Source organism: Cyprinodon tularosa, unplaced genomic scaffold (genome assembly GCF_016077235.1).
Source record: "Cyprinodon tularosa strain WSP-4 unplaced genomic scaffold, ASM1607723v1 ctg988, whole genome shotgun sequence".
NCBI classification, from domain to species: Eukaryota; Metazoa; Chordata; class Actinopteri; order Cyprinodontiformes; family Cyprinodontidae; genus Cyprinodon; species Cyprinodon tularosa.
This window is the reverse complement of record NW_024039771.1, coordinates 157,675-175,419: the sequence shown is the minus strand read 5'-3', so window position 1 is coordinate 175,419 and position 17,745 is coordinate 157,675. Positions and strand designations below refer to the sequence as shown.

Here is a 17,745-nt window from a genome sequence, read left to right as displayed (position 1 = left end):
GATGTGTATTGCTGACAAAAAATTCTAATCTGTGTTTTCCCCACCTCCCACCATTGACCTATGCTTTCAAACCCCAACTTTCTGCTTCTCCATTCACCCCAGAAATCGGTGAAAGACTGACAGAAAGTCTTATCATGGATTAGTCTTACGTTAAAATGCCAATAGGGGGATCTTTGAGGAGGCACCATTAAAGAAAAATGAACAGTTAATAAGTGATGGTCTGAAAAACCAACTGGTGATATCATGGCTTCAGTCAGCCTATTGCTGCATGTGTTACTGACATAAATCCTGTCCAGTCTGGCTGCACTAACCCGGCCCTCAGTGACTTTTACCCAGGTATACTGTCTGGTATTTGGATGGATTGTCCTCCAAACATCTACCAAACTGTTCTCTTTAAGGATTTTTGCTAATAAAGAAGCTGATGATGGGCTGGGCTCTCTCCCATTCCTGTCCAATGAATAATTGGTAGTGCAGTTCCAGTCTCCTGCCTAAACTACAACCGAGCTGCTGCTAAACTGTTTTAATGCTTCATTAAGTTTTTGTAAGAGGCTGATCCGACTACCAGCAAAGGTGTAAGCGTACACATTAACAAACACAAAAGGTGTTTCTTTTATTGTAGCCTGCACCACCTGTATATGCCCCACTTCTATCTCAGAAACTGTTACCTGTGATAGAACAATGTGTTTCGCAAACAAAATGCCTACACCTGCACTCAGATTAGAGCCGTGGCTAGGAAACCACGACCCCCCCACCCTAATTCCCAATCTGTATTGTCTGCTAGAGTGGTATGTGTTTCCTGTAGGAATAACACATCAATAGTAGATAGATAGATAGATGATAGATAGATAGATAGATAGATAGATAGATAGATAGATAGATAGATAGATAGATAGATAGATAGATAGATAGATAGATAGATAGATAGATAGATGATAGATAGATAGATAGATAGATAGATAGATAGATAGATAGATAGATAGATAGATGATAGATAGATAGATAGATAGATAGATAGATAGATAGATAGATAGATAGATGATAGATAGATAGATAGATAGATAGATAGATAGATAGATAGATAGATAGATAGATAGATAGATAGATAGATAGATAGATAGATAGATAGATAGATAGATAGATAGATAGATAGATAGATAGATAGATAGATGATAGATAGATAGATAGATAGATAGATAGATAGATAGATAGATAGATAGATAGATAGATAGATAGATAGATAGATAGATAGATGATAGATAGATAGATAGATGATAGATAGATAGATAGATAGATAGATAGATAGATAGATAGATAGATAGATAGATAGATAGATAGATAGATAGATAGATAGATAGATAGATAGATAGATAGATAGATAGATAGATAGATAGATAGATAGATAGATAGATAGATAGATAGCTGTGGCTACAATGTAGCTTGCCACTATCAGTGTGTGTGAGTTAATGGGTGAATGAATGTAGTGTAAAACGCTTTAGCCAAGTCTCCTGACTTGACTAAAGGTGCTATATAAGTACAGGACATTTACCATAGATAGATAGATAGATAGATAGATAGATAGATAGATAGATAGATAGATAGATAGATAGATAGATAGATAGATAGATAGATAGATAGATAGATAGATAGATAGATAGATAGATAGATAGATAGATAGATAGATAGATAGATAGATAGTAGATACAGACCAGTTAGACCAGTGCGCCACCTGCTGGCTGGAGAGGTTAAAGTTGTATTTATCACCTTTATTGGAAGAATGTTGAGGGAGAAAGGTTTTCTATTTCAGGTTTACTCATGCATACAAAAAGGATTCACTGAAATACGTTTGACTTGGTTTAAAATATGACAACATAGAAAGTGGAGTCAGAAAACAGTTTGGCTGCAGTGCTTTGCTGCTGTTTGTGCTGAGCAGGCTGCACGGATCTACACAAATATATAGATATATGTGTATGTGTGTATTATTTGTACAGTATGATACAGAGTAAACACCTCTTCTTTTAGGCAAGTTCCAGCTAATTTGCCTTTGTAGCTACATGATAGATGCTAAGCTCACTTATGGTTCCAACAGTATTCCGCTACAGACGGGTATCTGTACAGAGAAGATGCATCGTTTATAAACCACTGAGTTTAAAATCTTTGTAAAACAATGATGGGTGCATTTGGATAAGACTGAACGCTATGCAAGGTCAATGGTTTTGGCTGGTGTAGCACCACTTTCAAGTATACAGAGTATTTACAATGCAGGGAAGTAAACATTGGTTTCACAGCTGGGAAAGGATTCTGTCTGCATGGGAAACAGCACTCTATAAAAAAGGTTTCCTCAGGAGTGACCACGCAAAAAACACAGTGATTATTTCACCAACACAGAAACGCTTGTGCTTTTGTGTAAACGTGTAGAAGAAGAACCATGCTACATAGAAAAGCTGTTTGGAACACGAAGCTCCACCTGTCCCGCCTTCTTCCCGCTCAGGTGGGCTTTATTCCTTGAAGGTGGGGGTCATGGAGGTCCCCTTGTAGAAAACGTTCCTGGCATTATCCGGGCTGTCGGCTCTCTCCGGGATCAGGATGATATTATTGCTTTTTCTTCGCAGAGTCGACTCGCGACTGGAAGCTACTGAGGGGATTTCTGAGGCGTTCTCTCTAACGCCTCCTGCAGTTCCAGAGCTGCAGCCGTCTCCTGGAGTGACCCGAATGGTGGAGAGGCCCTGGTGGTGGAGCCTCTGCTCTGCCTGGCCAGTGGTCGCCATGGATGAGGTGGTGGCGATGACGTTATTGCCATGTTTGGGGTCAACAGACCCGTCGCGTATGGAGTCGGAACTCTCCGAGTCCACGTTCTGATCGTTGTGCTCTGCGGTGTGCCTCCCAGGACCCGATCCACTGCCGACACCCCCGCTCCCTGAACTCCCGCCTCCTCCATGATCCAGTGACCTCCACCTCCAGGAGCCGCTCCCGTCTGTGGACGGAGCCTGGATGACGGGCCGGGTGTTCTCAGGGTGGGCCTCTACCCTGACGATAGCCCCGGTGCTTCCAGAAATGCTGCCTGCAGTGCTGCCCAGTGAGCCGGGCCCAGTGGTGCTGCCAGGGTCGTGGTTGGTGAGTCCCCTGTGACGGGCGCCGACTTGGGCGCCTCCACTGTCGTTGAACCCCATGCTGCTGTCGTCTAAGCTCTTGGAATGGGTCTGCAGCAGACCCTGCTGCTTGGACATGGCGATCACCTGCAGGATCCTGGGCTGGCCGCTCTGGATGCTGCCCGTCTTCTCCGCCGCTCTTTGCCAGTTAGCCTGAACTGAAGTGCCGACATTCATGTCGCCGCCTCCCCCCAGTGTCCTTTGGGAGGCCGGGTTGTAGTTCTCGTGAGCCTCCTCCGGTATGTGCACCAGCTGTGAAGAGCCGGGCCTAGATTGCATGGGTATCCGGGCCCCTCCGGTGATCCCACTGCAGTTACTGGGGAGAGTGGAGCTGATTCCAGGAGGAAGCTTCGCCATATACGCACTGGCATCAAAGCCCCCGTTTAGGCCCACAGTGGCCGGCTCAGAGCTGGAGCGCAGCTCGCTGCTGCCGTGGTGAGGGAGGTGGGAGGCGTGGCCGGAGGACGAGTCGACGGAGGAGGAGAAGGAGTCCGGGGAGCATTTATGGTTGGTGTTCTTGCTTTTCCACTGGGACAGCAGCTGCTTAGAGCGGCTGGAGTCCATGGAGGCGTGGTGGAGGGTGGCGGCGTGGCGCCTGGCGGCCTCTTCGTACGCGGCAATGGCCTGAGGGGTATGAACCCGAGGCAGTGTGTGGCTGAACGTCATGGCGGCGTCTTTGCTCTGCGCGCCGCAGGGCGACAGTGCCTCCATGGAGCGCTGGAGGCCGTCTTCAGGCCGCTGCACCTGGAGGCCTCGGTGAAGGACGCTCTCAGAGTGGGAGGCGGGGAGGCCGACCTCCGCGCTCATTGCTTTCATCTGCAGGTGATGGAGGACGGCCTCCTGACTGACGTGTGGCAGCGAGCAGGACGGGTGGTGCACCAGGACAGGAGGGCTGCTGCCGGCGTCCTCACTGGACTGAAAGTTTCCCACTGCATAGACACCCTGGAAACACACCAAACAGCTGCTGAGTGAAAATCAGGCTTTTATAACACCACAAGCTTTTTTTGAATCCCTGAAGCCCGAAATCGAGTAAAACAGACGAAAATGGAGCTAAAGTTGCAGCATTTTCTCTGTTGAACTGTGGAACAGCGCCCCCCTCAGGTTAGGAGAGGCTTCCTGCTGTTTGCTGCATTTTTAACCTTCCTGCCTGTTTAGCCGTTTAAATGGGCCTCTTAAAGCAAGCTGTTTTTCAGTGTTTAGTCCTGTTTCTCTCATAAAGCTATGGATTCAGCTTCTACTGGGACCAACTGGATGTTTTCTCTCTCATCTTCTGACATGAAAACTGGCTCAGAGCTCGTCTGATCAACTGTTTCTCTCCCAGTTTGATCCGCCTGTGGAGCTAGTTCACTGTTAGCTTTTCTAGCATGGAAAGTGTTTTTAGATCTGAGCTTATATGTTCCTCTCTATCTCTGCTTCTTTTTCTATGTCTGCTTCAGTCTCCTTGAACCCCAGTGGGCCTCAGCAGATGGCCGCTCACACTGAGCCTGGTTCTGCTGGAGGTTTCTTCCTGTTCAAAGGGAGTTTTTCCTCTCTACTGTCGCTACAAGCATGCTTAGTGTGAGGGATTGCTGAAGAGTCAATGAGTCGATGCAATCAGCTGGTTTTCCTTAGATAGAAACCTGAAGCAATGAGGTAAACAATAAAGATTCCTGATTCCATGTTTATCTGTTACGTCTCCTCTACCTCAGAAACATTCTTAAATGCTGCGTTCAAAACCAAAAGCGTTTTGTGTGTCAAATACACGCAAACGCAGAGATCTGGATGTTGCATCAGACGTAAGTTGAGTTACTTTGACGCTTCGATGTTCTGGCTGCTCCGTGCACTGGAAACTCTGAGCGCTGGACGCTCGGTGCCCTGGCTCCTCGGTGCGCTGGAGGCTCGGCGTGCTGGACGCTCTGCGTTCTGGCTGCTCCGTGAACTGGACGCCCTGTGCACTGGATGCTCGGCATTTTGGCTGCACAATGCATTTGACGCTCAGCGCGCTGGACACTCGCCATTCTGGCTTCCCGGTGCACTGGCTGCTGGATGCTTGGCGCCCCGGCTGCTCGATGGACTTGACGCCCTTTATTCAGCTGCTCGCTGCACTGGACGCCCTGCATTCTGGCTGCTCGGTGCAGTCGATACTAGGTGCACTGGATGCTCAGCGTTCTGGCTGCTTGGTGCACTGGACGCTTGTGGAACTAGATGGTCAGCGCTCTGGTTTCCCCGTGCACTGGACGCTCAGCGTTCTGGCCGTTCAGTGCACCGGACGCTTGGCGTTCTGGCTACTCGGTGCAATTGGACACATGGCTCACTGGACATTCAATGTTCTGGCTGATCGGTGCACTGGACCTCGGCGCATTGGACGCTCAAACACTTAGATGCTCCAACAGCAGCATGCTCGGACATGCCATTAGATGTCTGTATGGTTAGACATTGACTGTAACTCAGAAGCTAGGATGGCCAGATCGTGCTGGGCGTGAACACCCCACAGGAGAGGTGCTGTCGCCGGGCTCTTACCAGGTAAACAGCAATAGACCCTCCGATCAGGAAGCCCAAGTAGACGTCCACCGAATGGTTCTTATACTGGATGATCCGGGTCAGGCCGCAGACAATGGCGCTCATGATGAAGGAGAAGACCAGCAGAGGCTTCAGCAGCTTGGACGAGTCTGTTAGAGTGCTGTTGAAGTACATCTGTCCACATAGAAACAGAACAAACAGAGTCCACTGTTGGTGATCATCCAGTCTTTACAGCTCTACGTCTGCTGCAGCATTGGTTACCGCTCTGAATCCATCCCTTTCAACCCAACAGGACAGCGTGGAAAAGCAGGGGGGATTAGTGCCACAGGTGGACCAACAAAGCCCCAAGCAAAGCTCAGAGACGGTTCTCTATCCTGAATCCGCCCAAACCATCCACTTCCTGTTGAGTTCAGAGGTAAGGTTGGTAAGGCCGTTAGGAAACAGCTCTACTACCAACCCTGGAATCATATCAATGATCCCACAGGACCACTAAATCTATCCACAAATCTAAGGAGGCGCCCCACACACAGCAGATAGTGGCAGCTCAGTTACTTACAGATACGTAGACGGCGGCGAAGGAGGCCAGCGTGGCGTGCTGGGATGGGAAGGACTTCCTGGAACAGAGCAGAGGCAGAGGGTCATGTTCCAGAAGGCTCACAGCGTGTAGCAGCCGGTCTGATTCAGTCCGATGGTGAAAGGAACCAGAACCTGACTGAGCTGCATCTAGGTGACCCAGTTCTACATCAGAACCAGGTCCTGAAAAGGTCTTGGTTGGTTCTGATTGGATCTGTTGTTTGTTTCACTCTGGTTCTGATTGGGTCTGTTGTTTGGTTCTGCTGGTTCTGATTGGGTCTGTTGTTTGGTTCTGCTGGTTGTGTCTGTTTCTGATCGGTTCTGTTGTTTGGTTCTGCTGGTTCTGATTGGTTCTTATTGGTTCTGTTGGTTGGTTCTGTCTGGTTCTGATTGGAACTGTTGTTTGTTTCACTCTGGTTCTGATTGGGTCTGTTGTTTGGTTCTGCTGGTTCTGTCTGATTCTTATTGGTTCTGTTGGTTGGTTCTGTCTGGTTCTGATTGGTTCTGCTTGGTTTTGTCTGGTTCTGTTTTCAGGTTCGATTGGTTCTGTTGTTTGGTTCTGCTGCTTCTGTCTGATTCTTATTGGTTCTGTTGGTTGGTTCTGTCTGGTTCTGATTGGCTCTGTCTGGTTCTGATTGGTTCTGTTGTTTGGTTCTGTCTGGATCTGATTGGCTCTGTCTGGTTCTGATTGGTTCTGTTGTTTGGCTCTGTCTGGACCTGCTGGTTCTGATTGGTTCTGTTGTTTGGTTCTGTCTGGATCTGATTGGCTCTGTTGTTTGGCTCTGTCTGGACCTGCTGGTTCTTATTGGTTCTGTTGGTTGGTTCTGTCTGGTTCTGATAGGCTCTGTCTGGTTCTGATTGGTTCTGTTGTTTGGTTCTGTCTGGATCTGATTGGCTCTGTCTGGTTCTGATTGGTTCTGTTGTTTGGCTCTGTCTGGACCTGCTGGTTCTGATTGGTTCTGTTGTTTGGTTCTGTCTGGATCTGATTGGCTCTGTCTGGTTCTGATTGGTTCTGTTGTTTGGCTCTGTCTGGACCTGCTGGTTCTGATTGCTTCTGTTTGTTTGGTTCTGTTGGTTTTGCTGGTTCGGATAGGTTCTGTCAGGTTATATTGGGTTCTGTCTGGTTCTGGTTGGTTCAGTCCAGTTTTGGTTGGCTTTGTATTGTTCTGATTGCTTCAGGTTTTTGGCTCTGCTGGTTCTGATTGGTTCTGTTGGTTCTATCTGGTTGTGATTGGTTCTGTTGTTTGGTTCTGTTGGACGTCTGGTTCTGATTGGTGCTTTTGTTTGTTTCATTCTGGTTCTGATGGTGTCTGTTTTTGGTTCTGCTGGTTCTGATGGGTTTTGTTGCTTGGTTCTGCTGGTTCTGATTGGTTCTGTTGTTTGGTTCTGTTGGACGTCTGGTTCTGATTGGTGTTTTGTTTGTTTCATTCTGGTTCTGATGGTGTCTGTTTTTGGTTCTGCTGGTTCTGAAGGGTTTTGTTGCTTGGTTCTGCTGGTTCTGATTGGTTCTGTTGTTTGGTTCTGATTGGTTCTGTTGGTTCTGTCTGGTTCTGATTGATTCTGTTGGATCTATTGTGTTATATCCGGTTCTGTGTGGGTGTGTTTGATTGGTTGTCTTCGGATCTAATTGATTCTTCTGGTTCTGTCTGGTTCTATTTGCTTGGTTCTGCTGGTTCTGTCTGGTTCTGATTGGTACTGTTGTTTGGTTCTGTCTGGTTATGACTGGTTCTGATTGGATCTGTCAAGTTCTGCTGGTTCAGTCTGGTTCTCATTGCTTCAGTTGTTTGGTTCTGTCTGGTTTTGATTTGTTCTGCCAGGTTCTTTTGGGTTTTGTCTGGTCGATTTAGTCCAGTTCTGGTTGGTTTTGATAGGTTCTGTCTGGTTTATACTAGTTATGATTGATACTGTCAAGTTCTTTGGATTGTTTTTTGTTTTTGTTTGGTTCTGCTGGTTCTGATTGGTTCTGTTGTTTGGTTCTGCTGGTTCTGTCTGGTTCTGACTAGTTCTGATTGGTTCTGCTTGGTTTTGTCTGGTTCTGTTGTCAGGTTCTGATTGGTTCTGTTGTTTGGTTCTACTGCTTCTGTCTGGTTCTTATTGGTTCTGTTGTTTGGTTCTGTCTGGTTCGGATTTGCTCTGTCTGGTTCTGTCTGGTTCTGACATGTTCTTTTGTTTGGTTCTGTCTGGATCTGCTAGTTCTGATTGCTTCTGTTTGTTTAGTTCTGTTGGGTTTGCTGGTTCGGATTGGTTCTGCTTGGTTTTGTCTGGTTGTGTTGTCAGGTTCTGATTTATTCTATTGTTTGGTTCTGCTGCTTCTGTCTGATTCTTATTGGTTCTGTTGGTTGGTTCTGTCTAGTTCTGATAGGCTCTGTCTGGTTCTGATTGGTTCTGTTGTTTGGTTCTGTCTGGATCTGATTGGCTCTGTCTGGTTCTGATTGGTCCTGTTGTTTGGCTCTGTCTGGACCTGCTGGTTCTGATTGCTTCTGTTTGTTTGGTTCTGTTGGTTTTGCTGGTTCGGATAGGTTCTGTCAGGTTATATTCGGTTCTGTCTGGTTCTGGTTGGTTCAGTCCAGTTTTGGTTGGCTTTGTATTGTTCTGATTGCTTCAGGTTTTTGGCTCTGCTGGTTCTCATTGGTTCTGTTGGTTCTATCTGGTTGTGATTGGTTCTGTTGTTTGGTTCTGTTGGATGTCTGGTTCTGATTGGTGCTTTTGTTTGTTTCATTCTGGTTCTGATTGGGTCTGTTTTTGGTTCTGCTGGTTCTGAAGGGTTTTGTTGCTTGGTTCTGCTGGTTCTGATTTGTTCTGTTGTTTGGTTCTGTCAGGTTTTATTGGGTTCTGTCTGGTTCTGGTTGGTTCAGTCCAGTTCTGGTTGGCTTTGTCTTGTTCTGATTGCTTCAGGTCTTTTGTTCTACTGGTTCTGATTGGTTCTGTTGGTTCTGTCTGGTTCTGATTGATTCTGTTGGATCTATTGTGTTATATCCGTTTCTGTGTGGGTGTGTTTGATTGGTTGTCTTCGGATCTAATTGATTCTTCTGGTTCTGTCTGGTTCTATTTGCTTGGTGCTGCTGGTTCAGTCTGGTTCTGATTGGTTCTGTTGTTTTTTTCATTCTGGTTGTGATTGGGTCTGTTTTTTGGTTCTGCTGGTTCTGATTGGTTCTGTTATTTGGTTGTGCTGGTTCTGATTGGTTCTGTTGGTTGGTTCTGCTGGTTGTGTCTGGTTCTGTTGGTTGGTTCTGCTGGTTCTGTCTGGTTCTGATTGGTTCAGTTGTTTGGTTCTGTTGGTTCTGATTGGTTCTGTTGTTTTGTTCTGCTGGTTGTGTCTGGTTCTGATTGGTTCTGTCAAGTTCCGTTGGTTCTGTATGGTTCTGATTGCCCCAGTTGTTTGGTTCTGCTGGTTCTGTCTGGTTTTGATTTGTTCTGCCAGGTTCTTCTGGGTTCTGTCTGGTTGGTTTAGTCCAGTTCTAGTTGGTTTTGATAGGTTCTGTCTGGTTTATACTAGTTACGATTGATTCTGTCAAGTTCTTTGGATTGTTTTTTTTTTTTTTTTGTTTGGTTCTGCTGGTTCTGATTGGTTCTGTTGTTTGGTTCTGCTTGTTCTGTCTGGTTTTGATTGGTTCTGTCCAGTTCTGGTTGGTTTTGTCTTTTTCTGATTGGTTCAGTTGTTTGGTTCTGCTGGTTCTGATTGGTTCTACTGGTTTTGTCTGGTTCTGATTGGTTCTGTTGGATCTATCGTGTTATATCGATGGTGTGGGTCTGTTTGATTGGTACTCTCTGGTTCTTTTGTTTAGTTTTGCTGGCTCTGTCTGGTTCTGATTGGTTCTGTTGTTTGGTTCTGATTGGTTCTGTTGGTTCTGTCTGGTTCTGATTGATTCTGTTGGATCTATTGTGTTATATCCGGTTCTGTGTGGGTGTGTTTGATTGGTTGTCTTCGGATCTAATTGATTCTTCTGGTTCTGTCTGGTTCTATTTGCTTGGTTCTGCTGGTTCTGTCTGGTTCTGATTGGTACTGTTGTTTGGTTCTGTCTGGTTATGACTGGTTCTGATTGGATCTGTCAAGTTCTGCTGGTTCAGTCTGGTTCTCATTGCTTCAGTTGTTTGGTTCTGTCTGGTTTTGATTTGTTCTGCCAGGTTCTTTTGGGTTTTGTCTGGTCGATTTAGTCCAGTTCTGGTTGGTTTTGATAGGTTCTGTCTGGTTTATACTAGTTATGATTGATACTGTCAAGTTCTTTGGATTGTTTTTTGTTTTTGTTTGGTTCTGCTGGTTCTGATTGGTTCTGTTGTTTGGTTCTGCTGGTTCTGTCTGGTTCTGACTAGTTCTGATTGGTTCTGCTTGGTTTTGTCTGGTTCTGTTGTCAGGTTCTGATTGGTTCTGTTGTTTGGTTCTGCTGCTTCTGTCTGGTTCTTATTGGTTCTGTTGTTTGGTTCTGTCTGGTTCGGATTTGCTCTGTCTGGTTCTGTCTGGTTCTGACATGTTCTTTTGTTTGGTTCTGTCTGGATCTGCTAGTTCTGATTGCTTCTGTTTGTTTAGTTCTGTTGGGTTTGCTGGTTCGGATTGGTTCTGCTTGGTTTTGTCTGGTTCTGTTGCCAGGTTCTGATTTATTCTATTGTTTGGTTCTGCTGCTTCTGTCTGATTCTTATTGGTTCTGTTGGTTGGTTCTGTCTAGTTCTGATAGGCTCTGTCTGGTTCTGATTGGTTCTGTTGTTTGGTTCTGTCTGGATCTGATTGGCTCTGTCTGGTTCTGATTGGTCCTGTTGTTTGGCTCTGTCTGGACCTGCTGGTTCTGATTGCTTCTGTTTGTTTGGTTCTGTTGGTTTTGCTGGTTCGGATAGGTTCTGTCAGGTTATATTCGGTTCTGTCTGGTTCTGGTTGGTTCAGTCCAGTTTTGGTTGGCTTTGTATTGTTCTGATTGCTTCAGGTTTTTGGCTCTGCTGGTTCTCATTGGTTCTGTTGGTTCTATCTGGTTGTGATTGGTTCTGTTGTTTGGTTCTGTTGGATGTCTGGTTCTGATTGGTGCTTTTGTTTGTTTCATTCTGGTTCTGATTGGGTCTGTTTTTGGTTCTGCTGGTTCTGATTTGTTCTGTTGTTTGGTTCTGTCAGGTTTTATTGGGTTCTGTCTGGTTCTGGTTGGTTCAGTCCAGTTCTGGTTGGCTTTGTCTTGTTCTGATTGCTTCAGGTCTTTTGTTCTACTGGTTCTGATTGGTTCTGTTGGTTCTGTCTGGTTCTGATTGATTCTGTTGGATCTATTGTGTTATATCCGTTTCTGTGTGGGTGTGTTTGATTGGTTGTCTTCGGATCTAATTGATTCTTCTGGTTCTGTCTGGTTCTATTTGCTTGGTGCTGCTGGTTCAGTCTGGTTCTGATTGGTTCTGTTGTTTTTTTCATTCTGGTTGTGATTGGGTCTGTTTTTTGGTTCTGCTGGTTCTGATTGGTTCTGTTATTTGGTTGTGCTGGTTCTGATTGGTTCTGTTGGTTGGTTCTGCTGGTTGTGTCTGGTTCTGTTGGTTGGTTCTGCTGGTTCTGTCTGGTTCTGATTGGTTCAGTTGTTTGGTTCTGTTGGTTCTGATTGGTTCTGTTGTTTTGTTCTGCTGGTTGTGTCTGGTTCTGATTGGTTCTGTCAAGTTCCGTTGGTTCTGTATGGTTCTGATTGCCCCAGTTGTTTGGTTCTGCTGGTTCTGTCTGGTTTTGATTTGTTCTGCCAGGTTCTTCTGGGTTCTGTCTGGTTGGTTTAGTCCAGTTCTAGTTGGCTTTGATAGGTTCTGTCTGGTTTATACTAGTTACGATTGATTCTGTCAAGTTCTTTGGATTGTTTTTTTTTGTTTGTTTGGTTCTGCTGGTTCTGATTGGTTCTGTTGTTTGGTTCTGCTTGTTCTGTCTGGTTTTGATTGGTTCTGTCCAGTTCTGGTTGGTTTTGTCTTTTTCTGATTGGTTCAGTTGTTTGGTTCTGCTGGTTCTGATTGGTTCTACTGGTTTTGTCTGGTTCTGATTGGTTCTGTTGGATCTATCGTGTTATATCGATAGTGTGGGTCTGTTTGATTGGTACTCTCTGGTTCTTTTGTTTAGTTTTGCTGGCTCTGTCTGGTTCTGATTGGTTCTGTTATTTGGACCTGTGGGTTCTGTCTGGTTCTAATTGGTTCAGTCGTTTGGTATTGCTGGTTCTGGTTGGTACTGTTGTTTGGTTCTGCTGGTTCTGTCTGGTTCTTATCGGTTCTGTTGGTTGGTTCTGCTGGTCCTGATTGGTTCTGTATGTTTGGTTATGTTTGGTTCTGGTTGGTTATGCTTGTTTGGTTCTGATTAGTTCTGTTTGTTTGGTTCCAGTTGGTTCTGTTTATTTGGTTCTGATTAGTTATGTTTGTCTGGTTCTGATTAGTTCTGTTTGTTTCGTTCTGTCAGGTTCTGATTGGTTCTGTTTGTTTGGTTTTACTGGTTGTCCCCGGTTCTGATTGGTTTGGTCTGGTTCTCTCAGGTTCTGATTGGATCGTTGTGGGTCTGTCTGGTTCTGAGGTGTTCCTAAAGGTTCTGATTGGTTCTGTTTGGTTCTGTTTTTTTCTGAATGGTTTTGTCAGGTTATTTTTGGTTCTGGTTTGTTCTGTCCGGTTCTGGTTGGTTCTCTGTAGTTCAGATCAGTTCTTTAAGATTCTGATTAAATATGTTTGGTTCTGTCTGGTTCTATTTGGTTCTGTCTAGTTCTGTTTGGTTCTGTCTGGTTCTATTTGGCTCTGTCTAGTTCTGTTTGGTTCTATCTGGTTCTGTTTGGTTATGTCTGGTTCCAATTGGTTCTCAGGCTGTCTCTGAATCTCCACTCTAATCACTATATAGTGGTTACTTCATTTTAAAACAGTCTAAACGTCTAGTGGATGAAAAAGTAGCGGACTCCAAATTTCCCACAATGCACCTTGAAAAGTAGTGATCATCCATTAGCTGATGGTCTCACCTCCCCTGGTTGATGGCTGCAGGGTCGCCTCCAGAGCAGATGTCCTCAATCACATAGGGGTTCTTGTCACAGCTGACGTTGAGTGTGGTGTAGTTGGGTTTGCACACGGTGAGGAAGTACGGCGCCGGGTAGCCCGTCATCAGCTGCAGGACATCCGTGATGAGGGCCGTGGCACAAAGGCCGAAGGCATGGACCCCTGAGGACCAAAGGTCAGAGGTGAGACAGAAGGACCAACCCTGCTGGATCCCAAACGGCGGCAGTTAGGACGGCGGACGTACCGACGAAGCGGATGGCTCTGCGGATGAATGAGTTGAAGTTGCAGCCGGCTGCATTGATGTTGGCCTCGGTTGCTCCACCGCTCTTCGTCCGAGTGAGGCAGCAGAACAAGACAGCCTCCCCGATCATGATCTGTGAAAACAAGCTTTCATCAGGATGCTCTGCAGAGGTAACTGATGGGGTCTAACAATGACTGCCTGCTACTTCCGATAAATAGAGCAAACCTCGGTTTCCTTGAGAAACAGACTCATATCCATTGACTGTGCAGCAATCCCTCCTAAACACAGAGACCTCCAGCAGAACCCAGGTCAGAGTTCTCTAAAAGGCCCAACAGAGACACCAGCAGTATTTGAGTGTTTAGAAGCCATGGAACAACCAAGGACCAACCACGGACCAACCAAGGACCAGCCCAGGGCCGACCACGGACAAACCACGGACGAACCACGGACCAACCAAGGACCAACCACAGACCAACCATGGACCAACCACAGACCAACCATGGACCAACCACAGACCAACCAAGGACCAACCACGGAAAAACCACGGACCAACCAAGGAAGAACTAAGGACCAACCATGGACCAGCCAAGGGTTCAGCCAAGGACCAGCCCAGGACCAACCAAGGACCAACCACAGACCAACCATGGACCAACCACAGACCAACCAAGGACCAACCACGGAACAACCACGGACCAACCAAGGACCAACCAAGGACCAACCATGGACCAGCAAGGGTTCAGCCAAGGACCAGCCCAGGACCAACCAAGGACCAACCACAGACCAACCATGGACCAACCACAGACCAACCAAGGACCAACCTCCTTAGATTGATTGGCTGTGGGACCTATGAGGTGTGACGGCTCCTCTCTGAATCACTCAACCAAGGCTGAGGAGAACTGAAGGAGAGGAGATTATCCTTCCTGTGCAAATGTTCTGGTCCTGTCCGGGTCGGTCCGGTCTGGGTCAGGCCTCAGCTGCTTATGTAAAGCCTGTCACACTGTTAGATCCTGGTCCTGTTAGAAGAACCCAGGACCACAGAGGCCTGAAATGGTCAGAAACCAGTCCCCCAGTGGCTGTCCCTGTTCTCCATACCACCCTGCTACTAAGAGCAGCTGATTCCAGAACGTCTGGTTTCTGGGTCACGGACCAACCACGGACCAACCAAGGAAGAACCAAGGACCAACCATGGACCAGCCAAGGGTTTAGCCAAGGACCAGCCCAGGACCAACCAAGGACCAACCACAGACCAACCAAGGACCAACCACGGAACAACCACGGACCAACCAAAGACCAACCAAGGACCAACCAAGGACCAACCATGGACCAGCCAAGGGTTCAGCCAAGGACCAACCCAGGACCAACCAAGGACCAACCACAGACCAACCATGGACCAACCACAGACCAACCAAGAACCAACCATGGAACAACCACGGACCAACCACGGACCAAGCAAGGACCAACCATGGACCAACCAAGGACCAGCCAAGAACTGACCAAGGACCAGCCCAGGACCAGCCAAGAACCAACCAAGGACCAACCACGGACCAGCTCAGGACCAACCAAGGACCAACCACAGACCAACGAAGGACCAGCCAAGGACTAACCAAGGACCAGCCCAAGACCAACCAAGGACCGACCAAGGACCAATCACGGACCTGCCAAGGGTTTAGCCAAGGACCAGCCCAGGACCAACCACGGACCAGCTCAGGACCAACCAAGGACCAACCATGGACCAATCACGGACCAACCAAGAACCAGCCAAGAACTAACCAAGGACCAGCCCAGGACCAGCCAAGAACCAACCAAGGGTCAGCCAAGGGCCCATCAAGGAAAGTGGGGAAATTTTGAATATCTTCCAACTTTATCGAAAAATAAAAAGAGAAGAATGTGCATCTAGAATAGCTGATCTATGTGGACCAATCCCTCTAAGCGAGTTCAGCCCAGATCTAGTCAGTGGAGGCAGGTGGAGTTAATGGTGGAGCTGGACGTTCCTCGTTGGCCGGTCTAGAGTCATCTAAGCCATGACGACCAGTAACAGGCAGCTGCTGAAGATCCCAAAAAATTTAAAATCAATCCACTGGATTTTATTTCCAAGTATGAAGTCGTTTCTCTTCCATCCAGGAAGATTTTTCAATTCCAAATGTCAGAAATAGCGTTTAGTTCCAGGTTTTATCCAGCAGCCCAACAAAGCCTGGTTTTAGTTTAGAAAACATGCAAATAGAAAAGGATGAATGGGTCCACCCCTTCGGAATGGAGGTCGTTTGCCTCTTTGTTAGACTGCAATGCCCCATACCTGTCTATGTCTCTGAACAGGGGGGTCGTTAGAGGGAATTGTTGGTCTGGCTGAATAGGCGAGGTCTTCTGTTTCCCTGTAAAGGGGTTGGGGCTGCAATGATAGCGGGAAGGGATCAATTCAGTCGCTGCATTGAAGGTTTTTGAAAGCTGTAACCTGAGTCCCCCCCCCCTCAGTTTAAGGTTGTTTTTTCTCTCACAGCCCTCTCAAACTATCTGTCTTCTCTGGCTGAAAACAGGTGGTTTGAGAAGGTGTTCTGAGGCGAGAAATGTGGGCCTGGAGAACTTTTGGACCAGGTCTGAGTCTTGGACCACGTTTAGGAGGCCCGATCAGCAGGTCAGAACCAGGACTTCTGGGTCTGGGTTTGATCCCCTCACTGCTTGCTTCTAAGGAGAGAATAAGTGCATCCAGTTTCATGCTTTAGGAATGCAGTGTAGAAAGCAAACAGCTAGAAAATTAAAGCTTTTCATCGGTCTTTGATTTTGAATCTTTACTGAAAAGTCTTTAAAAAAACAACATTTAAACATAAATTCTGGAAACGGTAAAGCAGGAAATATCAGCAGTGTGTGTGCAGCTGAATGCAGTGCAGAGTGGTTAGGACATAGAGCTTGGAATCCAGAGTTTCTGAGTTCAACTCCCCTGAACTGCCACTCTGGGTCCCTGAGCAAGAACTTATCCCCATGCTGCTCCCCGGGTGCCACACAATGGCAGCCCACTGCTCCCCAAGGGGAGGGGTGGAATGCATTTCGTTACTCTGACAGTGGAATGACAATAAAAGCTGGAAATCCACAGAGAGCTGAAGGCGCCCTCTACTGACTGGCTGAGGGAACAACAGGAAGAGATTCATCTGAAATTAGAGTTTAAAGTGGAACACCCAGGGATTTTCACTCAAACACACCTGTTCACTAAGTCTATTCATTATATTTCTATAGCTCAGGCCACTTTATAGATCCAGATCAACCAGATCATTCAGTCAGATCTATTCATTTATAAGTTTCTATAAGTTTTCTATCTAAGGAAAACCAGTTGATTGCACCGATTCGTTGACTCTTCAGCAATCCCTCATGCTAAGCATGCTTGTAGCGACAGTGGAGAGGAAAAACTCCCTTTGAACAGGATGGAACCTCCATCAGAACCAGGCTCAGTGTGTTTATTGTGGGATTATTCAGCACAGAACTGAAGACCAGCAGAGACCAAAGTGTGATGGACGAACTAGTCCACATCCGGTCCTCAGTAGATCTGTTTATAAATGATTTTCTAGTCCTCCTGAGGAGACGGATGTGCAGCAAGTGCCCCAGTCCCTCCCAGTGTCTCTGGATGCCGACGCCAGGCTCGCCATCTTTGATCTGATTCCTTCAGACGTAGCGTTGGAGAGATTCAGCCAATCTCTCTGTCTTCTTCCTCTATTTCGGTCCCTGTTAGCGCAGACTTTGGTCGGTAGAAGTTCCTCCAACCTTATGCCAGCAGCTTCAGCACAGCTTTTCATTTGGCAGTGAGGTCCATGGATCTGTTCCCCACCAGAACCCGTCCATCTCTGGACCACCCGACTCGTCTCCTTCCTCAGCTAGAACCTCTGTTTGGGCTCGTCTCTATGGAAACTTCTAAGGAGGAGAAATCCTGGAAAATCTGGGATTCTTGTCATGCAGACAGAAACATGTCTGTCCTGACTGGTTCTAAGTTTAGCTCAGATGATGTGGACCTGGACCTCGGCTCCACTGAAGCTTCTCAACCATCAGGCTTTGCTGACACCAGAGGTTCCCCGGGTCCATCAGGGCGGGGTTAGCGTGACTCACCGTGATGGCTGGTCCAGCGAAGGCCAGGCTGAGCAGCATCAGCAGCGGGATGACCTCATGGTTCGGGTCGACGTAGGGCAGGCTCAAGCTGCGGTCATGGCAGTGAAACCCAGACTTCACCGGCTTGAAGACGTCCGTCCACTCCAGGAAGTAGAGACTGACCACAGAGGACACCAGGATGGGTAGCTGTGGAAACGACAGCCAGAGAAAAGTCATCAAGCGCTGATCTTTAGTCAG

General features: G+C 46.9%; 1 protein-coding gene across 1 annotated transcript in view; it reads right to left on the bottom strand.

Annotated features, from left to right (window-relative positions):
* Nucleotides 1–1,730: 1,730 nt before the first annotated feature.
* Nucleotides 1,731–17,745, bottom strand: part of LOC119777183 (2-lysophosphatidate phosphatase PLPPR4) — a 28,954-nt gene continuing 12,939 nt past the window's right edge. Inside the window, exons 2-7 of the mRNA XM_038275989.1 lie at nucleotides 17,509–17,694; nucleotides 13,426–13,555; nucleotides 13,148–13,343; nucleotides 6,202–6,259; nucleotides 5,646–5,819; nucleotides 1,731–4,088 (exon numbers count right to left, since the gene is read on the bottom strand). Of these exons, the coding sequence (XP_038131917.1) occupies nucleotides 2,496–4,088; nucleotides 5,646–5,819; nucleotides 6,202–6,259; nucleotides 13,148–13,343; nucleotides 13,426–13,555; nucleotides 17,509–17,694 (2,337 nt within the window). The 3' untranslated portion in view covers nucleotides 1,731–2,495. The remainder of the gene's footprint in view (nucleotides 4,089–5,645; nucleotides 5,820–6,201; nucleotides 6,260–13,147; nucleotides 13,344–13,425; nucleotides 13,556–17,508; nucleotides 17,695–17,745) is intronic.